Source organism: Sorex fumeus, unplaced genomic scaffold, assembly GCF_029834395.1.
Source record: "Sorex fumeus unplaced genomic scaffold, SorFum_2.1 ptg000058l, whole genome shotgun sequence".
Classification (NCBI taxonomy): domain Eukaryota; kingdom Metazoa; phylum Chordata; class Mammalia; order Eulipotyphla; family Soricidae; genus Sorex; species Sorex fumeus.
This window is the reverse complement of record NW_026606115.1, coordinates 2,631,876-2,655,204: the sequence shown is the minus strand read 5'-3', so window position 1 is coordinate 2,655,204 and position 23,329 is coordinate 2,631,876. Positions and strand designations below refer to the sequence as shown.

Genomic DNA, 23,329 nt, shown 5'->3' with positions numbered 1-23,329 from the left:
AGAACAGACTTTGTGTTATTTATTGTTGAAGTGTTTGGGCCTACTATGGTGCTTGTCTGCATATAGTAGATGTTTAGTAAAGAATTGTTGAATAAATAAGTTAAATCAAAAAGAAAGCAATATTCTTTTCTACTTGTCATAAATTTCAAAATAGGTAGCTATTTACAGGCCTGTACTTTCTTGCTATTTGCAACATATGTTTTGGAGAATGACTAGTAATTCTAGTTATATAAAATACTAATTATGTAAATAGGAAGAGAAAAGAAACCATCAGCAACTGGTATTGAATGCTACTTATATCAAAAGGGCCCTCTTGTCCTTAAGAATTTGAAACAGGGTCCGGCAAAATAGCACAGTGAGTAGGGTGCTTACCTTGCATGTGACCTCCCCCAGTTCATTTTGCCCCCCAAGCACCGCCAGGGGGTGGTGCTCCTGATACTTTCCTGAGCACAGAGCCGGGAGTAACCCCTGAGTAAATCCTTGGCCAACCCCAGTTCATTTGGTTCAACCCCCCAGCACCACCAGGGGGTGGTGGTCTTGAGTACGCATCCCCGAGTACAGAGCCAAGAATAACCCCTGAGCATTGCCAGATATCACCCAAAAACAAACAACAAAAATAATTTTAACCATCTGAATCAGTTATTAATGAAAACAAGTTTATGTTATTGAAACCAAGAACAAAAGAGTATATTACATTTTACTCTAAAAACTGTAACCAGGCCGTTCAGGGAGTTGTGAAGCCACAAAAGATACAATGCACAAAGGTTGCTTCTGAAATATTTTAATGCTTTAAAGTTCTCAAGTATTTTTATTTTCTTTAATCCAAAGTGATTTCCCTTATGGTATAATTTGGGCTATACACTAAATTATGATATTCTATCTATGAAACAAACTTTTTAACAAAGATGAACTTCAGTCCCACAATTTTTCATTTAAAAGATCTTAAAAGTAAACTGATTCAGCCTTATGTGCCATCCCACAAGCACAAATACACACACAACACACACACACAGTGAAACCTATGAAGCCTTTTCAAAATACCTATTTGTAAATAATTTCTTTTCATTGTCTTTTTTATCAGATAAAGCAAACTTCTTTTAATTTAAGGCATTCCCCCCACACTCTGTATTGTATTTGCGTACTATACATATTACCCTACACATTCCACAGAAAATTCTAGATTTTAAAACAACCTGAGAAAACATTGAGAAGCTTTTTTAATTTTTTTATTTTAATGAATCATCATGAGATATATTTACAGATTTTTAGACTTTTGTGATTGTGTTTCAGTCAAACAATGTTTAAGTACCCATCTCTCCACCAGTGCCCATTCTCCACCCCCAATGTTTAGAAGCTTTTCTTTAACAGTGCTAAAAATCAAATCCAGGACCCCACACAATGCAGAGCACAAATTCTTCTACTGAGCCACATTCCTAGTGCCAAAGTAAAGTTTTTAATTTTCTCCAAAACTGTCCACATACTTGGTTCAGTTAATCTGCCAGTTCTCTTTTTAATTTAAACACCAGACTGGGGATAAGTAAGGTAGGTGTTCTTCTACAACTCAGACCGTCATTGGGCACTTTTAAAAAAGCACAACTTTTGATAATCATACTCAGATATGTGTTTGCTCTATATATGTATGTATGTATGATTAAAGAATTTTTAGAATAGACCCTAAAACCCATGGCACGTGGTCATAAATTACATTTTCTCTCTCTCTCTTTTCTCTTTTCCCAGTATAAAATGGTGATAGTACCGACTTTACAAGATTGTGATGAGAATTAAAAATAGGAGCCTCAGAGAGAAGAATTGAATTATAGGTTAATAGGATTACAGCAACTAACCTGAAAATCAGAGACAACAGTTAGAGAAGTGATCTTCCACCTTAAAGCAGGAGATCGAAGGGGGGAAATCATCCCCCTAACCAAAACCCTAGGGTCCTGATAGTGCTCTGGGCAAAACAGTTTGGGTCTTTTAGGGTATAGTAGGGCATCAAATGTGGAAGGGATATAATAAGACACAGGACAACATAGGCAAAAATACTATAGGAAATTGTCATGACTATGCTTTAAAGTGTGCCTACTAATTGGTTATTTGAAATATTCCAGCCTCTGCTCTTAATGTATCTACTGAATTTTGATGTGCTTACTGTTCTTAATGTGTCTGTCAGCTTAAATAATGTCTCAGGTATTGAGAGCCAGGATTAGGGAGTGATACTGAATTGAATAAATGATCAGTTTGTCTGTAACTTCAGTCAGGGCTTCCCAGCTTGACCCCAAAGCTTGGACAGGCCTTATGTGCTTGTTTGTCTCGTTCTCTGAGACAGACTCCAGTGGGGTCAGGGTCTAAGATGCCTATCTTACTGGCTTTATTGTGGTAAATTGCCACTTGTGCACATGTGACAGTTGGCAGGCTTCTTATTTATCTTTAAAGTCAACTAAGACCTTTTTTTTTTTTGCTTTTAAGGTATTATGAAGACAGATAACACGGAAGTTCTTCTTTCTGCTGACTTCACTGGAGCAATCAAAGTGTTTATTAACAAAAGGAAAAATGTATCTTAGTTTGAAATAACATTTAAAATAAACATAACAGTAAGTTTCTATATGTATAAGAGCTGAGAAAAATATAGTGTTTCTGGCTAACATCTTTTTTTAATTTTTATTGAAGTTGTTCAAATATAATATATTTTTGAGAGGCAGTGTTAACAATCTAGTAAACCCTAGACAGATAGGCTAGAAGAGAATGTGGCTAGAATAACATTGCCAGACATTAAGCTTTACATTTTATTATGTTTGTGTTTTTGTTATATAATTATAAACATGCACAAGTTTCTGCATGAAAATATATTAATATATTAATCTTATGTGTGTGCCTTTTGGTTACATGCACTAAATCTAACAGAGTTAAATTATTTCAGTGGCTCTTTCGGCCTCTTATTGGGGGAGAGTTTCTAGCTTAAACAATTTCTTTTGCACAAAATTTCATTTTTAAGAAATGTGGTATCTTTTGACTGAGTTATTATTTTGAAAATGTTATATAGGTTTTCAATAGGTCAACAACCATGTGTAAATGGTTTTTATAAATTTCTCAATTTTGGGGATAAGATTTTTTTTTGTGGTCTAAATTGTGGACTTCAGATTTTTTTCTTTGTATGTGTATATATAATTTTTTTGCCACACTGGAGCACAATGTTTCTATGTAAAGAATTCTTTTCATTCTTTATCCATGAGCACCAGGCTTTGCTCAGTTTAAAAAAATTAAGCCGCATTAAGGAGTGAGTCTTCTTTTTTACAATAATGTAAAAATGAACTGTTTACATTTTTTTAAAGCATTGTAGTTTTAAAAAATTAAGCTGTTTTGTTTTGTGTTGTTAAATTTGAAAGCCTTTGTAAATATTGATATAATGTACCAATGAAATAACATCTGGGGCAATGGAACCCAGATTATGTTGTTGATGGTTAGCATATGTTTCTGAAAATTAAAGATGTATTATTAAAAGTTGGTTGCCAACACTTGTTAAACATGTGACTTTATTTTCAAATGACTTTGGTAGATTGAAGAATATAAGAAAAATAAAGTCTTATTTAATCATTTGATTTTAAACAAGCAGAGGATTTTGGACACCATATTACAAGGCATTCTAAATAAATCTTTGAGAAAAAATATGTTTTGGCACCACCAGAAAGATAGTACAGTGGGTAAGGCACTTGCCTTACATATGTCCAACCTGTGTTTGATCCCCAGCATCCCATATGGGCCCCCAAGTACTGCAGGAGTGTTTCCTGAGCTCAGAGCCAGTAGTAGCCCGTGAACAATGCCAGGTATAGCCCCCAAACCAAAAACAAAGAACTATGTTTTATTCTAGTTGTAGAATAAACTCTACTAAGAATTCATCCATATGCTTAAGTGATATTTACCATATTTGCTTTCAGTATGTGAAAAACTGGAGAGCTACAATTATATCTTTGGCAGTGATGTTACAATGTTCCAGATGATCTAGTTCATTGCACTTATTTGCCCAAGTTTTACCCCTATAGTGCTTTCTTTCTCTTTCAGTGCTGTCTTCCCCTCCCTCTCTCTCATACCCTCCCCCTCTCCATATGGCTGTTCATCCTGACAGATTGAGTTGTTATACAGTTGGTTTTCTAACTAACTCCTTATAATCTTTAATCTCAAAGTCTGTATAGCAATGTGATTGATCCCTTGTTTCTGTTTTGAACTTGATGCCATTAACTCTTTGAGGCAGCTTTGCTTTCAGTGTCCCAGCGTAAGGACTTATAGTCAAATGTGGTGCTGGTTGTTAATAACTGAAAATAGCCACCATGTTGCTGTATGAGTATTTCCTAATAGATTTTATGTGGTTTCTTGAAAAAAATAGCAAAACAAATTGGGTTGAGTGGTGGAGAAATAACTCAACAGACTGGAACATAGGCTTTGCATGCAGGAAGCCCTAGTTCAATCCCTGGCACCACAAACAGTATCCAGTGACTCCTGAGTTATGCCAGGTCGGGTCCATCCCCCCATATGCTTGCTTACTCCACTTTATATATACACATATATGTATGTATATATACACATTTATATGCAATATATGCATATATATTGCAAAGTTACAAGTCAAGTCAGAAAGTTAATTTTAAAAAGGTAGCATCAGGAGGTATATAAAGAAAACCTGAGCAATAGTCCTTCCTAAAATAGGTACTAGGAATTCACTGTAATATGTGGTGGGGGGCATGCTGAAGAGATAACAAGCTCAACATGTGCTTTGCATGTGGTTCGCCCAGGTTCAATCCCTGGTGCCACATTGTCTCAAGCACTGGGAATAGCCCCTGATCACCTCCTAGTGTAGCCCGAAAACAACAATAACAAAAATATTAATAATAAGTACAAACATTAATAGTAATAACCACAAACATTCCATTCAAGTGAATAAATTAGCTTTTGAAAAAGATAACCCTATTCCTTTATTTTCCAATTTCTCCTTTGGTGAAAATTTCATTCCAAACTCTTTGTGGCAGACTGAGAGATACTGTGCTAGATGAACAAGTTGTTGTTTGCAGCTTGGGGTCCACACCCAGCAGCTTGGGGGAGCCACTCCCAACAGTGCTCCATCCAGGGACCACGTGGTGCAGAGATTGAACTCTGACCTCTCACATAGAAAGCCTGCACTTCAACCCTCAGATCCATCTTCCTAGCTTTAACTTTAAATAAAAATTTTGTGTAGATTTAATATATCATTAGTACCACTTTCACCATTATTCATGTCTTATTTTGCTAGAGCACCTTTTCTTACATGAAGGGACAGATGCGGATGTTACTATTAAACATCACACAATTCAGATTTTGTTAACTCTTACCTAATACCCTTTTTCTATTTTGGGATTTCATCTAAGTTATGGCATTATACTCCTCTTAACCTTGAAAATTTCTCATCTTCTCTATGATCTCAGCAGTTTTGTAGATTAGGTCAAATTTATTTTGTTGATTGTTTTTCAGTTTATAGTTGTCTGATATTTTTTCCCCGATTCAGCTGAGGTTAAAAACTTCTTTAGAGTAGAAGGCTATAGGTTTTTATTTTTATCACATCAAGGATATATACTATCAAGTGATTTTTCACCATGAAAAAGCTTATTTTTCCAGTTCAGAAATAGTTGGGATTATGGCACTTGAATGCTACTGACCTCAGTTTTATCCCTGGCATCACATGGCTCCTGAATATTATCAGGGGTGGCCCTGGAGTGCTATAGGGTATGGTCCCTGAGTACTCCCACAGAACCTAAGCAGCAACACATCATCTGGTATCACTTGGGAGCCTCCCTCCCTCAAAGTTAATTTCCCCCCTTTCCATAAGTGTCTAACAAGTGAATCACTAAACACAGCCCAGGTTTAATAAAGGACTCAAGAAGTATAACTTACTTGAAATTATTCCGTAAGAGGTAAGCCTCTTCTCTCCTTTATTTAGCCGTTTTTTGTTTTTATGTTAGAATGCACTTGTAGGTATTTTTCACTCTTGAGTTATAATCCACTGTTCCATATTTTGCTCAAAGTCCTTCCACCTTTAGCCCATTGAAAGTTCTTTCAAATTGACTTTGTGATCATTTAACATCTCTGTCTGTCTGTCACACTCTCTTTCACACATCTCTCTCTTCTTTCTCCCCTTTTGAGCATTCCTCCCATTCAAGATACTCTAAGCTCATCTTGTATGTTTGTTGCCCTAGCACTTATCCAAATAGCCTTTTATTCCTTTTATTGGAGAGAGTTATTACAAACCAGGATCTGCATAGTAGGGGTGCTCAGTGCTACAGAGGTATCATTTCTTTCAGGCTTTCTCAGATGATAAAGCAAAGCAATAGGGGCCAGTGTAGGGCACTTGCCTTACATGCACCTGACCAGGGTACGATCCCCATCATTCCATATAGTCCTCTAAGCCCCAACCAGGAATAATCCCTGAGCACAGAATCAGGAGTAGTCCCTGAGCACTGCTGGGTGTGTGTGACCCATAAACAAAACAAAGAAGCAGTAAATTTATGTATATTAGTCTCTGTACTATCAATATTAAATCTGGGTTCTTACTGTGTTTCTGAGTAACCCCATTAATTTGAGTATTATTCTAGTTTTCTCTTGCTTGTCATCCTCCTTTCCAACAGAAAGTAATGTGACTCCTGCCATTTACCATCCATATACTTATTCTTTTCCAACATAACATTTCAAATTTGCTAGCTCATACCCCCATGAGCATCAGCTATGCCAATTGTAGTATAGTTTTTATGTATAGTTCTTTTGGTTTATAATTACCAGTAAAAATACCATTTTATATATACTTAGGTCAGCATCTTTCCCTCGTACCCATGTTACCTTTTAATGTTAAATTCATTTGAATTATCTATCCCTCTAATAAGATACATGGGAGTTTGGTGATGTTCTTAGACATACTTAATAAGTAGGCAGCAATGTTCTTCAGTTGATAGCATTATCCTAAGCACCGTCCTATTGCTGCACTGAAATTTTACCTATTCAGCAAACCTTAAGTGCTTAGTGTCAAGACCTTGAAGGAATCTAATAGTTGAAACAGGCAAGAGTGATGTATCTTTGCGTATGGCAGTATGAAGCTGTACTCAAACTTTATAGTATGTAAGTCAACAAAGTTGGATTTTAAGAAATGGAAAAAGGGACATGTTTCTTTCCAGACTTTATATTTCATAATTGAAGGAGTGATCTTTGATTTTTTACCTTTCGATATCAGCCCATTTATTAAAATTCATAATACATATATAATCTGGAGAGATAGTACAGAAGTTAAGGAGCAGCTGACTATAATTCAATCCCCAGCACTATTTATGGTCCTGCAAAAAAACATCAGGAGTAATCCCTGAGCACTGCTTTTGGGTATGGCCCAAAACCTCAGAATTTCCAATTTATTTATGAAACACAGTTCTCGGGAATAGACCACAAGGTTGAACCCTTCCATAGGACACTCTAAAAGCTAAATCCATTGTTCGTTTCATTGATCCATGTTGTGGATCTCATAGAGAGTAGTTGTCTGATGGCCCATTACTTGGTTGTAGTGGATCAGACATTTTAAACATCTTTTTAAAAAATTATTAAAGAGCCATGATATACAAAGTTTCTGATAGTTGCATTTTAGGCATACAGTAGTGCAACACCAATCCCTCCACCAGTGTCAACTTAACCTCTACCAGTGTTCCAAGATTCCTTACCCATCCCACTCCCAATCCACCCCCATCTGTCAGCTTGACAGCACATAGCAAAGTTTCAGTAGTTGCCACTTAAATATCGTGTTTTTAGTTCTGTTGAACCTGTGTTTTGAGTAAATGGCTATACCCCTCACTCATATCACTGGTGTAACTGAAACCGTACTACCTGTTAACCTGTTATTTCTTGTTCTCTTCTTCCCCCTAGATTTCTTTCCTTCTCTGTTTCCTCTCTAAACACTGGGGTCAAAGATGATCTAAGCATCCCCCTTTTACTACAGTATATTTTCTCATCCAGTCTATATTGCACAGATAAGTGATATCATTCTGTGTTTGTCTTTTTTCTGTTTTATTTCACTCAACATGGTATCTTCAAATTCTAACCATGTTGCACAAAATGGCATGATTTTAACATTCCTTGCAGCTGCATAGTCTTCCCTTGTGTATATAAACTACATCTTCATAATCTCTTCATCTGTCATTGGACATCTAGGTTGATTTCATATCTTAGCTATTGTACTGAGTGCAGCAATAAATAATGGTGTGCTTATGGCCTGGGGATAGATGCCCCAAAGTGGAATTGCTGGGTCATATGGCATTTCAATTCTAAGTTTACTGAGGACTCTCCATACTGTTTTCCAAAGGGGTTGTACCAGACAAATTCCCACTAGAAGTGGATAAGAGTTCCTTTTTCATCATATCCCCACCAACACAGATTATTTCTGCTACTTTTGATATGTGCCATTCTCGTGATACCATAAAATTCATCCACTGAAGTGTGTAAGTCTTTTTTGTTTGTTTTTGGTTTGGTTTGGCTTGGGGCCATACCCTGAAGTGTGCAGGATTTACTCCTGACTCTGCATTCAGGGATCACTCCTGGCAGGACTCAGGTGACCATATAGGGTGCTTGGGATTGAACCTGGGCCAGTGGTGTATAAGGCAAATGCCCTGCCTCATACTATTGCTCCGGCCCCAAAGTAAATTCTTAAGCCCGGTATGTAGTTCAGTAATAGAAAACATGCTTTACATGTGAGTCCTTGGCTTCAATCCTGCCCTCATGGACTGGGCAATCCCAGCACCATAAGGCCGGTGCAGCACCACATCCTTGGACCATTGCATTAAACCTCTGGTCTAATTGAAAATCACCAGGAAGGACTCCTGGCTCCCCCGAGCACCACTTGGGAAGCCCATCCAAAAAATAATAAAATTATATTGTTCTATATATGCTCATTGAAGAAAACTTGACAAATATCAAAAATATAAATTAGCAATAGTCACCTATAAGCCCCATTTCAAGATAGCTATTAGTAATATTTTAATATATTTTTGCAGTACTTTATATAAGCTTATAAAATTGTGTGAGATAATTTGAATGATATTCATGCTTCATACAAAAGGTATTTTCCAAGCTTTTTCATGATGCACAAATGTTCTTTCACATGGATACAACATACGCAATCTATTTAATATTCTATTATGCTTGTGGTTTGTTCCATTGAATAACAGTGGTAGATAGGGATAAATAACTTAGTCAATGGAAGGATGAAACAAACTACTCTTTGTAGGGGACACCTGGTGATGATGGGGGCTACTCCTAACTCCATGCTCAGACATCCCTCCTGCAATCTGAGGATCAAATACATGCCACCTGCATGTGCTCAACCCCTGATCTATCTCCCCATTCCTAAAGCATAAACTCTTAAGGAAGAGCAGTATCCGAGATTGTAAAAACAAAGCTTATAAACAGGTATTATGAGCCCTCATTTGAGGTACCAATTCTGGCAGCCTTGTAACTTCAGAAAACTTCATTCTGCGAGCCTAGAAAAAATGAGGTGTGGAGATGAAGATTCCTTTCAGCTCCAAGGGTTCACATGCCTGTCAGCCATCCTTCACAGGCAGTGCAGGTAAGATTGAAGATAACACTTTTTTGTTCGTTCATTAATTCAACAGATACATTATAGGTGTCCTGCTATCCTTCACAGGATCCTTCACAGGCAGTGCAGGTAAGATTGAAGATAACACTTTTTTGTTCATTCATTAATTCAACAGATACATTATAGGCGTCCTACTATCTTTGAGACACTCATAACTGAAGTCCTCAGAAAATCATAGCCATGTGAAGTCTTTGGGTACCCCAGAGCTCACTTGGCATGGCTGGAATTCCTGACAATAGAACTGACTGGCAAGAAAAAATAGGGGAGAGTGAGTGACAGTGTTTTACTCTTTACTGACATCTCTAAGGTCAGCACCAGACCAAGGTACATCATCTCTCCTGCCTTTTTTTCCTTTTTGGGTCACACCTGACGATGCGTAGGGGTTACTCCTGGCTCATGCACTCAGGAGTCACTCCTGGCGGTGCTTAGGGGACCATATGGGATGCTGGGAATCAAACCCGGGTCGGCTGCGTGCAAGGCAAACGCCCTACCTGCTGTGCCACTCTCCTGCCTGTATTAAACTTCTAGAGCATTCTTTGTCTGGGTCTTAAAGAGTTTTTGCCCAGGAAAGTTGTAACTAGTTAAGGTGGTATCAGTTCATTTTCATTATTAGTTGGCATATATTAATAGCTGGGTATTAAAAAGTAATGGCATTGAAGAAGGAAAGAGAAGCAGATGATACTGGGAGATATGATAAGATATGGAAGATGAACCTCACTTTTGGGGCTTCCTCTAAAATGGTGCTTAGAAGATCCATGTTCCCTCCCAGCAATTTTTGTCCAACTGTTGGCAGTTCATTGTAAGGAACCCAGTATACAATGCTGCTTAAGCTCTGCGGTGCTAGTGATCATCCAGGCCACCTTGTGGTGCTCAAGGGCCTCTAGGGTTATACTCATTGATCCTTGGGGGTCATGTAGTGCAAGAAATTTAACCAGGGTCACGTGTATGCAAGGCAAGCACTTTAACAATTATACTGACCACAGAATTGCTCACTTTTTTGCCTATAGGATCTCTCTGTCACTGTTAGAAGTTACAGAAAGTTTTCTGGATTATGTAATATTAGTCCAAGTTAATATTAACCAGTGACTCACAACCCAACCTAAACAATAAACAAAATTATTAGAGACAGACATTATTGGTCCCAAGTCAGAGTATTCCTGAGAATTTTATTGCAATACAATAATTTTATGGGCTTATTCTATTGGATCCTTTGCAATCAGGACCCAATAAGCTCAAATTCATCCCTTGTCTCACCCAATTACCAAACAGGAAAGGTTTGGCACTGAATGCCTTTACCATCATGTGGACATTTTGATTTCTGACCTCTGGCACCAGAGTAGCACAATTAGTAACTGGGTTCTACTCTAAGAATTTTCATACTAACTGACCAAATTCCAGAGAAGTATATTGAGAATTATTCCCTCCAAAATATATTTGTCAGGTGGATCAGTAAATATTATCTCCCCTGTGTTGTTCTAAGCATTTAAAGCATTGCAGTACATGCCGTTTATCTTCTGGATAAGGAGACCAAAAGTATAACAAAATTGCTAGAGAACAGAGACCAGGGATATGGCTGAGCAGTTGAACATTTGCTTTGTTATGTGAGGCCCTGGGTTTGAACCCTGGTAGCTCAAAAACAAATTTCTCAAACAAAATGCCTTTGATTTTTACCTCCCCTCGTTGGGGGAGAGAAGAGGACTATTACAGCAAGTAGCAGGTAATAGTCTTCTTCTGGAACCAGACCCATCTAAAAGGGAACTGAAATGCAGGACTGAACTATATTTATCTTCTGAAAGCACCAACCAAATCTTGTGTTTGCCATGAAATATTTTGGTAAGCCATGAAACTTGTTATTTATCAGGGTGTTTAGTAAAGCAGTGTGAACCAGAACTAAAAGTACTGCATTAGCTGCAGCGGGATTCCACCACCTCACAAGTAAGCTCTGCAGAGATGTCAAACTGCTGAAAATTACAGATATAATGGGATTTTTTTTTGCTGAGAACTCTGGGCTTTCTCAAAGTGGGGGTGGGTAGCCATCCTCACCCCCATACTTCCAGAAGCCCTGGCAGCCACACCCACATTCCACAATATCGTTCATGTAAGCTCACCTATGGGTCCAGCTTCAGAGCCTCATGATTAAATCTCTGATGAGATCAACTAGCCACAAAAAATTTCTCAGATACACCAATCCCCAGCTGAGACTCGGATACACTGGTCCCTGCCACATAAGCTCACTGCCCAGTTAAATATTCTGGATTTTCTGGAGCATAGAAAGTTAGGTGAGAAAGTTGCATAGAAGCCCACTAAGCTCAATAACCAAAAACAATAACAGAAACTCAACTAGCACTCAGCAAATCCTTAGACAATGACTTTAGTAACACCATTATGATATATGTGTTTTAATAAACAGTATTATTTTGTGCCTGCTAAGAGGAAAGGCTTGGGTCTGGGTGGGAAATTGAGGGCATTGGTGAAGGGAAGTTAACACTGGTGGTGGGACTGGTATTGGAACATTGCATACCTAAAACAACCATATTATGAACTGTCACTGTCACTGTCCTCCCGTTGTTCATTGATTTTCTCAAGCGGGTCCTGCAACGTCTCCATTGTGAGACTTTGTTGTTACTATGTTTGGGATATCAAATACATCACGGGTAGCTTGCGAGGCTTTGCCGTGCGGGTGAGATACTCTCGGTAGCTTGCCAAGGCTCTCCGAGAGGGGCGGAGGAATCGAACTCAGCTCGGCCATGTTGGCTGCATGCAAGATACAGCGGGTAGGGCGTTTGCTTTGCATGCAGCCAACATGGCCGACCCGAGTTCGATTCCTCTGCCCCTCTCAGAGCCCAGCAAGCTACCGAGAGTATCTCGCCTACACGGCAAAGCCTGGCAAGCTATCCGTGACAGTATTCGATATGCCAAACACAGTCACAAGTCTCACAATGTTACTGGGCCCACTCGAACAAATCGATGAACAACAGGAGGACAGTGACATATCATGAACAACTTTGTAAATTACAGTGTTTAAATAAAGTTTCAAACATTTAAAAAATAACAAACATAAAAAACTTGTATTAAATAGCGTTGCTAAATCCACCATCAAAGTATTCTGAAAAATAAGTTTGGAATGAGATCAAAAAGGGTACACTTGGTCTTAATGAAGCTCTGTGTGTGGCAAGAGCAGGAATGGTGATCCCCAAAGTACAAATGGGTACAGAAAGACTAGAAGCAGCAATAAATAGAGCAGATTCAAGTGACAGTGAGTGTGGAAAACAATTGAAGGCCTCAAACCCCCTCTGGAAACTGGGTGTGACCCAATTCTGTCCCCACCCCCAAAAAAGAAAAAACAGTGAATCAAGTTGAAACATATTTATTTTCATTTATTTATTTATTTAATACATTTTATTTATTTATTGCTTTGGGGGTCACACCTGGCGATGCACAGGGGTTACTCCTGGGTCTGCACTCAGGATTACGCCTGGCAGTGCTCAGGGGACCATATGGGATGTTGGGAATAGAACTCAGGTCGGCCATGTGCAAGGCAAACACCATACCTGCTATGCTATCGCTCCAGCCCCAAGATTCTTGTCTTGCACAAGAAAGTTCTTGCTTTGATCCCCCAGTACCACCTTGTTGGCTTAAGCTTATTTAAAAGAATATTTATTCAAGAAACATTGGTTTAAAAATTGTTTCAGGCACACAGCACTTTAAGAAAAAAACATTTAAATCACTGAGATTTACAAAGTTTTTCATAGTTGAATTTTAGACATAAAATGTTCCAGCACCAGCCCCACCATCAGTGTCAATTTACCTCCACCAGTGTTCATAGGGTCCTACCATCTGAGAACCCCTCCCAAGCCTGCCTCTTTCATAGGCAGTTTTGGGGGGATTTTGGGCCACACCCAATAATGCTCAGGGGTTACTCCTGGCTCTTCATTCAGGAAGTACTCCTGGCAGTGCATGGGGCAGGGGTCGGGAAGGGTGACCATATAGGACGCCAGGGATCAAATGCAGGTCAACTGAGTGCAAGGCAAGCGCCCTACCCACTGTCCTGTCTCTTCAGCTTCAATAGTCACATTTTATTTTTTTTAATAGTTTATTTCTTTATTGAATCACTGTGGGAAAAGTTACAGAGCTTTCGGGTTTAGGTCTCAGTCATGTAAGTATCAAACACATTTCCCTTTACCAATACTTATTTTTGACCGTGAACCCCAATAGAACCCCACCTCCCACCCCTCCCACTTCCTGTGAGGCAGATGCGTTCTAGTTAATACTCTATCTACTTTGACTAGATATATTGTTTCAATAGAAGATGCACAATTATTGTTTAGAGTTTACGACCCCCCCCAATCAGATATGCTGAAACAGTGTTGTGAAATGATTTGCTTTCTACAGCTTGGTTTAAGAATAAAATGATGTCGTGCGGCCGGAATAGCGGCCACGCGGTTTTGGATTTCTGCTGTTTCATTTATTAACCCTAGAAGTATTTCTATTAAAAATTAGATAGTTAAGAGATTGGTTTTTGTGCTCTGGAGTCGTGGCCGTGCCGGAGAGCCGCTCGTGGGGGGCAGCTGGTGACCTCGGTCGGGCGTGAAGGATGGCCCAGAACGCCCCCCTTCCCATGAGGCCCCTGCTGCCCCCCGCCCCCGGCTCAAACCTGCTGTCCACAAGGCTCCCATGCGGCCGCCATCTTTCTTTCCAGAGACAATAGTCACATTTTAAAGTTTTGTTGTTGTAGTTTAGGTCAGATGCTTTCAGTGTTGTTGATTCTGTTTTATCATAGGATCTTGACCCCTGTCATCCGTTACTTCCCATCCTGATTTTGATACCCTTCTTCCTTTCTGTCCTTCTCCATCCTATACTCTGCAGTCAAAAGTGATCAAGTTATCCCTCCTTTGCTACCTTGCATTCCCTCATCCATTTGTTCTCTATACCACAGATAAGTGAAATCATCCTGTGTTTGTCCTTCTCCTGACTTACTTCACTTAAAATCCTCCAGTTCCATCCAAGATGCAGCAAATTACATGAGTTCATCATTCCTTACAGCTGTGTATGTTTCCATTGTGTATATATACTTCATATTCATAATCTACTTATTTGTTGTTGGACACCTAGTTTGATTCCATATCTTAGCTATTGTACTAAGTGCTGCAATGAATCATAGTGTGCATGTGCCCTTTGAATGAATTGTTTCTGTGACCTGTGGGTAAATACCCCAAAGTGAAATTGCTGGGTCATATGCCATCTCAATTCTAAATTTACTGAGAAATCTCCATGTTGTTGCTATAGGTGTTGAGTCCAATAACAAACAGCATTATGTTTTACCATATGCATATACTGCATTATGATTATCATGTTAAGTTGAGTTTCCATCCACTAATATACCATTGAGCCCCTTTACCAACAGTAGCAGTTGTTGGTGATTTGAGTTGACCACAGGCAAGTATGAAGGGTTCAACAAAGGTTCAGTCTGAATTCTGTGGAACACCAAGGTTCTCTCTGAACCTAGTGAAGCTCAGAGTTATAAAGGGTAAGTAGGACAGATGAAAAATCATGTGTGGGAAAACTTTCTGGCTTGATTTTTGCCTTGAGAGTAGCACTGTAGCACTGTCCTCCCATTGTTCATCGATTTACTCGAGCAGGCCCAGTAATGTCTCCGTTGTGAGACTTGTTATTACTGTGTTTGGCATATCCATCACGGGTAGCTTGCCAGTCTTTGCCATGTGAGCAAGATACTCTCAGTAGCTTGCGGGACTCTTCGAGAGGAGCGGAAGAATCGTACCCGGGTCGGCCAGGTCGGCCGCATGCAAGACAAATGCCCTACATGCTGTGCTATCACTCCAGCCTCGCCTTGAGAGTGTTCACCAAATATATTAACCATTATAGATGGGGTTAGTCTGCCAGGCTTTCATGCATCTATCTCCATTAGAAAGGGTGTTTGTTTTAAGCTTATAATTATAAACAATAGCATGAAAGCATTTTTCTCTCAAGCATACATTTCAAGAACAATGCACTCTGTTTCTTTTTTCCAGGTCCTCTGCCTCCATTTGATCTGTTCAGTTGGTTAACCTGCTTCAGAGGCATCTGGAGCTTATTAAGCATGCAGATTCCATAGTCACCTTCACCCAGAATCTCAGGGGAGATAGAGGCATGAGTTCATTTAATTTTTACTGAAATAATATGGTTTACAATAGTGTGGGTGGTTTTGCTTTAGGCATACAATGTTACCAGAGCAATCCCAAAACCAGAGTGCCAGTACCTTTCCTTCACTGTCTCTAGGTCCCTTCTCACTGCTCTGTCCCATGTTTCCCAACACCTTCCTGTTTGCAACCTCAGTTCAGTTTCCAGAGTCTGAAGGTTTATTTTCATTGGCCACTGTCTATTTCCTTATTTTGTTTCTTTATATTCCTTACAAATGAGACAATGAGATATCACCCCACATCAGTGAGAATGTCCTCTATCCAAAACGCCAGAAACAACAGTGTTGCCTGAGGGGTGTGGTGAAAAAGGAAGCCTCATTCACTGTTGCTGGGAATGGAAACTGGTCCAGCCTCTATGGAGATTTCTCAAACCAGTAAATCTAGAACTCCCATATGACCCATTGATTCCAGTTTTTGGTGTCCATTCCAGGATCACAAAGACACTCATTAGAAAAGATATATGCAATCTACATTCATGGCCACACTAGTTACAATAACCAAGATCTGAAAATAAGACAAGTGCTCAATGAAAAATGAGTGAATAAATTACTACATATATTCAGAATGGAATACTACTCAGCTATAAAATAAAACATTTCCGTTTGCTATCACATGAGTGGAACTAGAAGAGGTTAAACAAAATAATGAAGAGGGGCTGGGGCGATAGCAAAGTGGGTAGGGCATTTGCCTTGCACGTGGACAACCAGGGTTCAATTCCCAGCATCCCATATGGTTCCCCGAGCACTGCCAGGAGCAATTCCTGAGTACAGAGCCAGGAGTAACCCCTGTGCATCACCAGGTGTGACCCCCCAAAAAAAGGAGAGAGAGAAAAGAAATTGAACATAAATCAATAAATAGTCCCTGGCCAAAAAAACAAAATAACTAAGAATGAATCTATTTGGGGCCTGGGTTTGGAGCCACACTCAGCAGCGCTCAGGGGCTATTCCTGATTCTGTGGTCAGGGGTGACCCCTGGAGGTGCACGAGGGCCCATATGCAGTGCTGAGAAATGAACTGGGGTCCACAACATTCAAAGTAAAATCCTTACCTTTTCTATTCTCTCTGGCCCAGGGAATCTATTTTTAACAATTTCCTAAGAAATCGTTTTTGCCCCCTCAAGTTTCAAAATCCCTTAAATGAGAATGAAATTTTAAGCATCTAGGTCATTTTTTGCAAAGATCAAGAAACAGATCTATGAGACCATATGTTTGCTCAATGTCTACAACCAGTAGAGAGTGTGCAGGTAAGTGTTTAATAGATACTCAATAGTCCAAATTTGTAACATATACTTTTTGCATTGTGTAAATGTTCTTACTAACAAATTCCTCCTGGGAAAGCAGAGAGGAAGGATTTGGGCCATAATAGGCAGTACTCAGGAGGCCATATGTAGTGCCAGTGACTGGAACCCCAGTTGAGGTTGAGGTGGCCCACGCAGGGCAAGTAAGTGACTTATCTCCTATACCATCTCTCTGGCCTCTCACTTGCTGATTTCGGTTGCCAGTGTGACATCACCTAATGTGCACTTGAGAAAAGATATACACCAACTCACTAAAATATAACATTTCTCCCAACTATATACAATAGTATAAATAATCTCCATTATAAATAAGAATGAAGAGTAAGATAATCATTTGGAAGGGACAAATTTTGAGTACTTCTATTTTATCTTCTTGTAATTTAATTTTTTAATTTTTCCCTTCCTTTTTTTCTTTTGATTTTTGGGTAACGCCCCACAGAACTCCTGGCAGTGCTCAGGGAAGCAGGGATAGGGCTCAAGCCTCTTGCATACAAAGCATGCATTCAGCTCATTGAATTATCTCTCTAACCCCTTGCTTTTTATGTTGTTATAATTATTGGGGATCACACAAGTGATTGTGTTTCTTGCAACTTGGTTGCAGTGCTCACACAGTTTATTTGGTTAGTCACTCACATTTTAGCTGCAGTGCTTGCTAGGGATTGCACTCTTGGAGACAGAACCAGGGATCTCCAACAGTGCCAACTTGGCTGAATATCAAACTCACAGCTTCATGCCTGCAAGGCAAGTGCTCTAACACTGAGTTATTCCTGGGTCCCTGTAATTTAATTTTTAATTAACAGAAGAAAGCTTGCAAATATAATGATGTGGTATTATAAATGAGCCCCTGAGCACACCTGCAGCCATTTTTAAAACAGTCTTCCCTCGGTCTGTGAACTTTGAGGCACATAAGCAGCCTCAGAGAATTTGCCAAGGAAGGAAAAAGATGTGTGGAGGGTTGGGGAAACACTGGTTATAGGTCATTTGGGGTGATAAACAACATCCATGTGCAGTTCATCAGCAAAGCACCTCCTGTACATTAGTCCAGCATTTGTCACTCAGGGGGCTATATGGTCACCTGTGGGTTGCCAGAATATTCCAAGAGGCTCGCAGGCGAAAATTGTGTCAGTAGGAAATCATATGAAGAGATTAGGTGGCCAATCAGTTGGATGGTGGCCGCAGAAAGAAAAAAAATTGAAAGGGGTCCATGGTCAGAAAAAAAATTGAGAAACACTGTTCTAGTTCAACACTTAGTTTTTATGAGAGTGGGGGTCAAACCTGGGAGTGCTCAGGGCTTGTTTCTAACTCTGTACTCAGGAATCAGTCCTGGCAGTGATCAGAGGACCATAAGCAGTGCCAGGGATCAAACAGGTTAGCAGCATTTGAGGAAAGCACTTTAGCCTCTACACTATATCTCCAACCCGTAATCCATTATTTCTTGAGTGTCAACGACAGGCCACCTCCATCATATGAGGAGAAAAAATATGTTCTGTTTAGAATGCAGAATCCTGGACCTAGACACCCTCACCTGACCCCTACCCACCATCAGATTCACAGTAAACTGGCACCCAATTGAATCTGCATATTGACAAAGTCATTGTTTGTGCTTTTAATTGGTAATTTCTGGTGATAATGGGGTGGGGGTGGAACAGGGGACCCGTGTGGCATCAGAGAATGGAATCTAGCTCTTCTCCCGGCCCTTCATGAAGCAGTTGTAAAAAGTACTAAAATTTGAGAATCCCTAGGTTGTAGAATCCTCAGTTATTTACACATGGGTACAGCAAGTAGGGTGCTTGCATTGCATGCAACTGACACAGAATAGATCCCCAAACCCTATATTGTTCAGAGTCCAGTCGGGAGTGATCTATGAGCATGGAGCCTGGAGTAAGCCCTAAGCACCTCCAGGTGTGCCCCCCCCCCAAACTAAGCAAAACAGAAAGCAAAAAAGTCTTTCAATGGTACAGAAAGACTTTCCAAAGCATTGTAGACATACAGATACTTTTCAAGGAATCCATTTTCAGCCCTTCCTTTACTTCCCTGCATTCTCCTGTTTCCAAAAGTTTTGATGCCTGAGCTATTTGCAGCATTCCCTTCATGATCCCTCCATGTCTCTCTGAATCAAACAAAAATAAACCTCTTATACACAGCTTACTATAGTCCCTGCCTGGTGTGGGAAAAGCCTCCCTAGAGATGGAAGGGCAATCCCAAATACTGGTGCAGAAGCTGAAAAAAAGAGTAATTATGGTAACGATATAGAAAACCTCTTGCCACTCAATTGGATTTTCAATTCTTTGCTCTCAAAAAAATTGAAGGAGCATCTAATTGTCAGCTAACCATTTAAAAATAACTTTAATAATAGAGCAGTTTCAGTTTTAAATATATATTCACAGACATTCAAAGAATTGAATGGCATTGCTGTAACAAAATTCTCATCTAAATAAATTGCTAGCAGGTTCCTGAATACTTATCTATGAAAGGGAATAAAAGGGGGAAGAAAATCGACGCTGAACCCCTTCTCCTCTTAGTGGTTAGAAATAGTTTTCCCAATAAATATAACCACATCAGAAACAGTCCTATATATCTCCTATAGGGTTGTGTTTCAAAAAATGGTATTCATATTTAATAGTAATTGACTAAAATTGTTACATTTGTGTTGATTTGGGGTGTGAAGATCTAGCTGTAATTCCAACTCAATTTAGAAGAAAAACATTAGTATTTAGAGAATTGTGGTCACCAGAAATGACAGGTACAAGCTGAGTATGTGAATCTGTGCTTGCTTTAAGGAATTAGGACAAGATTCTCAATACAAACAATTTCAAATATGAGAATTGTTAGAATGACTAGGGAAAATAGGAATGGATGTGCGTTTTCAGGGATTAAGTTCAGGTTTTTAGCCTGCCTCCTCACATATATATATATATATATATATATATATATATATATATTTGCTTTTTGGGTCACACTCAGAAATGCTCTCAGGTGTTACTCCTGATTCTGCACTCAGGAATTACTCCTTGCAGTGCTTGGGGCACCATATGGGATGCCAGGGATTGAACTCAGGTCAGCGGCATGCAAGGAACCCGCCCTACCCACTGTACTATCACTCTGGCCCCTCACTTGTATTCTTTAAGCTTCACCTCCTCTGGTTTGTCTTTGGACAATACATTAGTAACAGGCTGGAATCCCCCTAATGTTAGCTGAAAGTTGGGTGGTATTAGGCTAAACAGGATATTCCATAATGATAACACAGCGGGTAGGGCCTTGCATGTGGCCAACCGGGGTTCGATTCCTCCGTCCCTCTCGGAGATCCCAGCAAGCTACCCAGAGTATCTCACCCACATGGCAAAGCCTGGCAATCTACTCATGATGTACTTGATATGCAAAAACAGTAACAATAAGTCTCACAATGAAGATGTTACTTGTGCCCGCTTAAGCAAATCGATGAACAACAGGAGGACAGTGCTACAGTGCAGCATTGAGTATAGATAATAGAGGGCTGGAGAGATAGTACAGAGATTAAGGCACTTTTTCTGTATGTGGCTGGCCCCTCTTCTATCTCTGGTGCATGTATGGTCTGCCAAGCGGACATCACATATGCCCCACCAGCACCACAAGGGGTTACTCCTGAACACAGAACCAGAAATAGTCCCTGAGTACCATGTAGTATAGCCCAGTCCTCCCTAATATTAATTTTCAAATAAACAAGGAACACCGGAATCTGAAAAGAAATCATTTCAGTGGGTGTTGTTGTGCTTAATCAATGAACAAGAAAGCTAAGATACACAACGCCGCCCTTTCTTGCTGATTCTGTCTCTCAGGGTGAGAATAACATCATCTAAGTGGAAATGACACTGGATGATAGGATACTTGTGGACCTCACTGAAAAGGCATCCACCCCTCTTCCCATGTTAATTCATTCTTATGTATTCATACAGACTAATATTTCTTCTTTTAATCTCTCCCCTTCCCTTTATTGTTGTGGTTGCAATGACAGTTTGTAGTGCATTGGAGATCACACCCTCTCTTGTGGTGCCTGGGATCCCAAATAGCAGAGCTTATATGCAAATTTGACACTAAGGCGTGTGTGGTACCCAGGGATCTCTCTCCCTCATGCCTGCAAGGAAGACATCCTATCAACTGAACTCTCTCCAGTCTTCTGGATTAACATGTGTTTGTTGCGGGGCCCACACCAGGCAGTGCTGTGGCCTACTTTTGACTCTGTGTTACAGGGTTTAATCTTAACAATGCTGGTCGGAACATAAAACATGGGGATCAAAAGCCAAATTCCCATGTGCAATGCATCTGCTCCTGCCCTTCGAGGTATCTCCTTGGGCTCTGTGTTATTTGTGATAAAAAAAATTTCAAGGCTTTCTTTAAAATGATGGTGTATACAAGGAAGTAACATGTGTTATGACTTTGTTGTTAACTTTTTTTTTTTTTAGTATTTGTCGTTAGCTTTATGACTCTGGGTGGGTAAGTAGCATCCCCTGGTCCCTTCCCTGCTCTTCAATTTCTTTAAATGCAAAATAAGGGATTGGGCTCCAGGGCACAAAGGTATTTCAAATCCTTCCTCTTCTGACTGGTATCATGTCTCATTCACATAGTTGGTTTTTGATTTTTGGTTTGGTGGGGGCGGGGTTTCCTTTCTCCCTCTCTCAGGCCAGTTTAGAATTTATGGTAATGTCCACTAGAGGGCAATCCTCGAGAAGAGATGAGCGTTAAAGCAGTGTTATGGACTATGGAAAAAATAAGCTTATGGGATTGTCTTTAGAGGAACAAAAATGAAATTGAAATTTCTCTTGATTTCATTTGTCTGAGATATTACAAATTAGGAAATATTTGTACTTGATGTTCCTTTTTTTCAATGTAAGAAGTATTGCCTGAGCTAGGCTGTCTGGCCACAGCTAAAAAATTCAGTCAGGTAGTTTGCAGGGGATTGAAGGGCCAAGGGAGCACACCCAGCTGTGTTTGGGGCATACTACTGGCTCTGTACTCAGGAATCATTCCTGGTGGGGCTCAGAAGACCATATGAGATGCCAGAGATAGGAACTGGGTTGGCAACATAAAGAGCAAGTGTACTATATATCTGTTCTCAAGAAATTCAATCTTGGTATCTCAGACTAAAAAGGATGCTTGACATAAGAACAGTGGTGGAAATTTCTGGGTAATTTGGTGGTGGTAAAAGTGCTGTAACACTGTCTACCAAAATCATAAATATTAACACTATTGAAACTATGCTACGTCAATAGTAATGAAAAGTCAAACTAAATTTTTCTTTAAAAGAGAGTTGGTCTTAGAGATGAAGAGATACACTCAATGGCTGGAGTGCCTCTTTACAAGCAGGATCCAGGGTTCAATCCCAGGCACCAACGTGGCCCTCTGAGCCCCACTGGTAGTGACACTCCGAGTATGGAGAAAAGAAACCACTAGCATCAGCAGGTGTGACTTGCCCCCCCCCCCAATAAAAACTTATCATTCAATGTTTATTCAATCACTTTTCAAATTCATCATTTCCCATTTTTTAATCATATTTCCAGCTGAGAATTCTGTTCATAGGCTAGAGAGTTCAATGGGCTGAGCACATGCTTTGCATGCAGGAGACCCAGGTTCCATTCCCAGTGCTGCATGGGTGTGACCCACAAGCATTGAGTCACGTGTAGCTCCTGAGCACTACCAAGTGTGGTCAAAAAATAGAGACAGAATTTTGTTCATGAAAATTCATTTATTTCCATTTGCTTATTACAAAAAAATCTAGTTTTATGACAGCTTTCTTACAGATTTTGTTTCCCCCCCCTCCACAAAAAAATAGTTTATCCCCAGAAATATACCTTTCCATACTTTTGAGGGCTAACCTAACTGTTGTATGCTAAACCCACCAGCTAGAGTCAAGAGAACTTGTTACACTTGAAATCCTTGGAAATGGTTTATTTCTCTTTTTTTCAGGGTTAGGGAACACCCAGAAATGCCCAGGGCTTACTCCTGGCTCTACACTCAGGAATTATTTCTGGCTCGGGGACCATGTGGTTTGTCAGGGATAAAACTCAGACAGGCCATGTACAAGGCAAACAACGTACCTGCTGTACTATTGCTCTGGTATCCATGAAACAGGTGATTTCAAGGCTGAGAATAGTTGGTGTGAGCTGTGACTGGAATATATTGTTATGCCAGAAATTAAGGAAGTGCTTGAAATAAA

General features: G+C 39.8%; 1 protein-coding gene across 1 annotated transcript in view; it reads left to right on the top strand.

The window, feature by feature from the left end:
- Nucleotides 1-3,512, top strand: part of WDR44 (WD repeat domain 44) — a 126,374-nt gene extending 122,862 nt beyond the window's left edge. The window contains exon 20 of the mRNA XM_056125773.1: nucleotides 2,467-3,512. Within this exon, the coding sequence (XP_055981748.1) occupies nucleotides 2,467-2,561 (95 nt within the window). The 3' untranslated portion in view covers nucleotides 2,562-3,512. The remainder of the gene's footprint in view (nucleotides 1-2,466) is intronic.
- The last annotated feature ends 19,817 nt before the right edge of the window (nucleotides 3,513-23,329 follow it).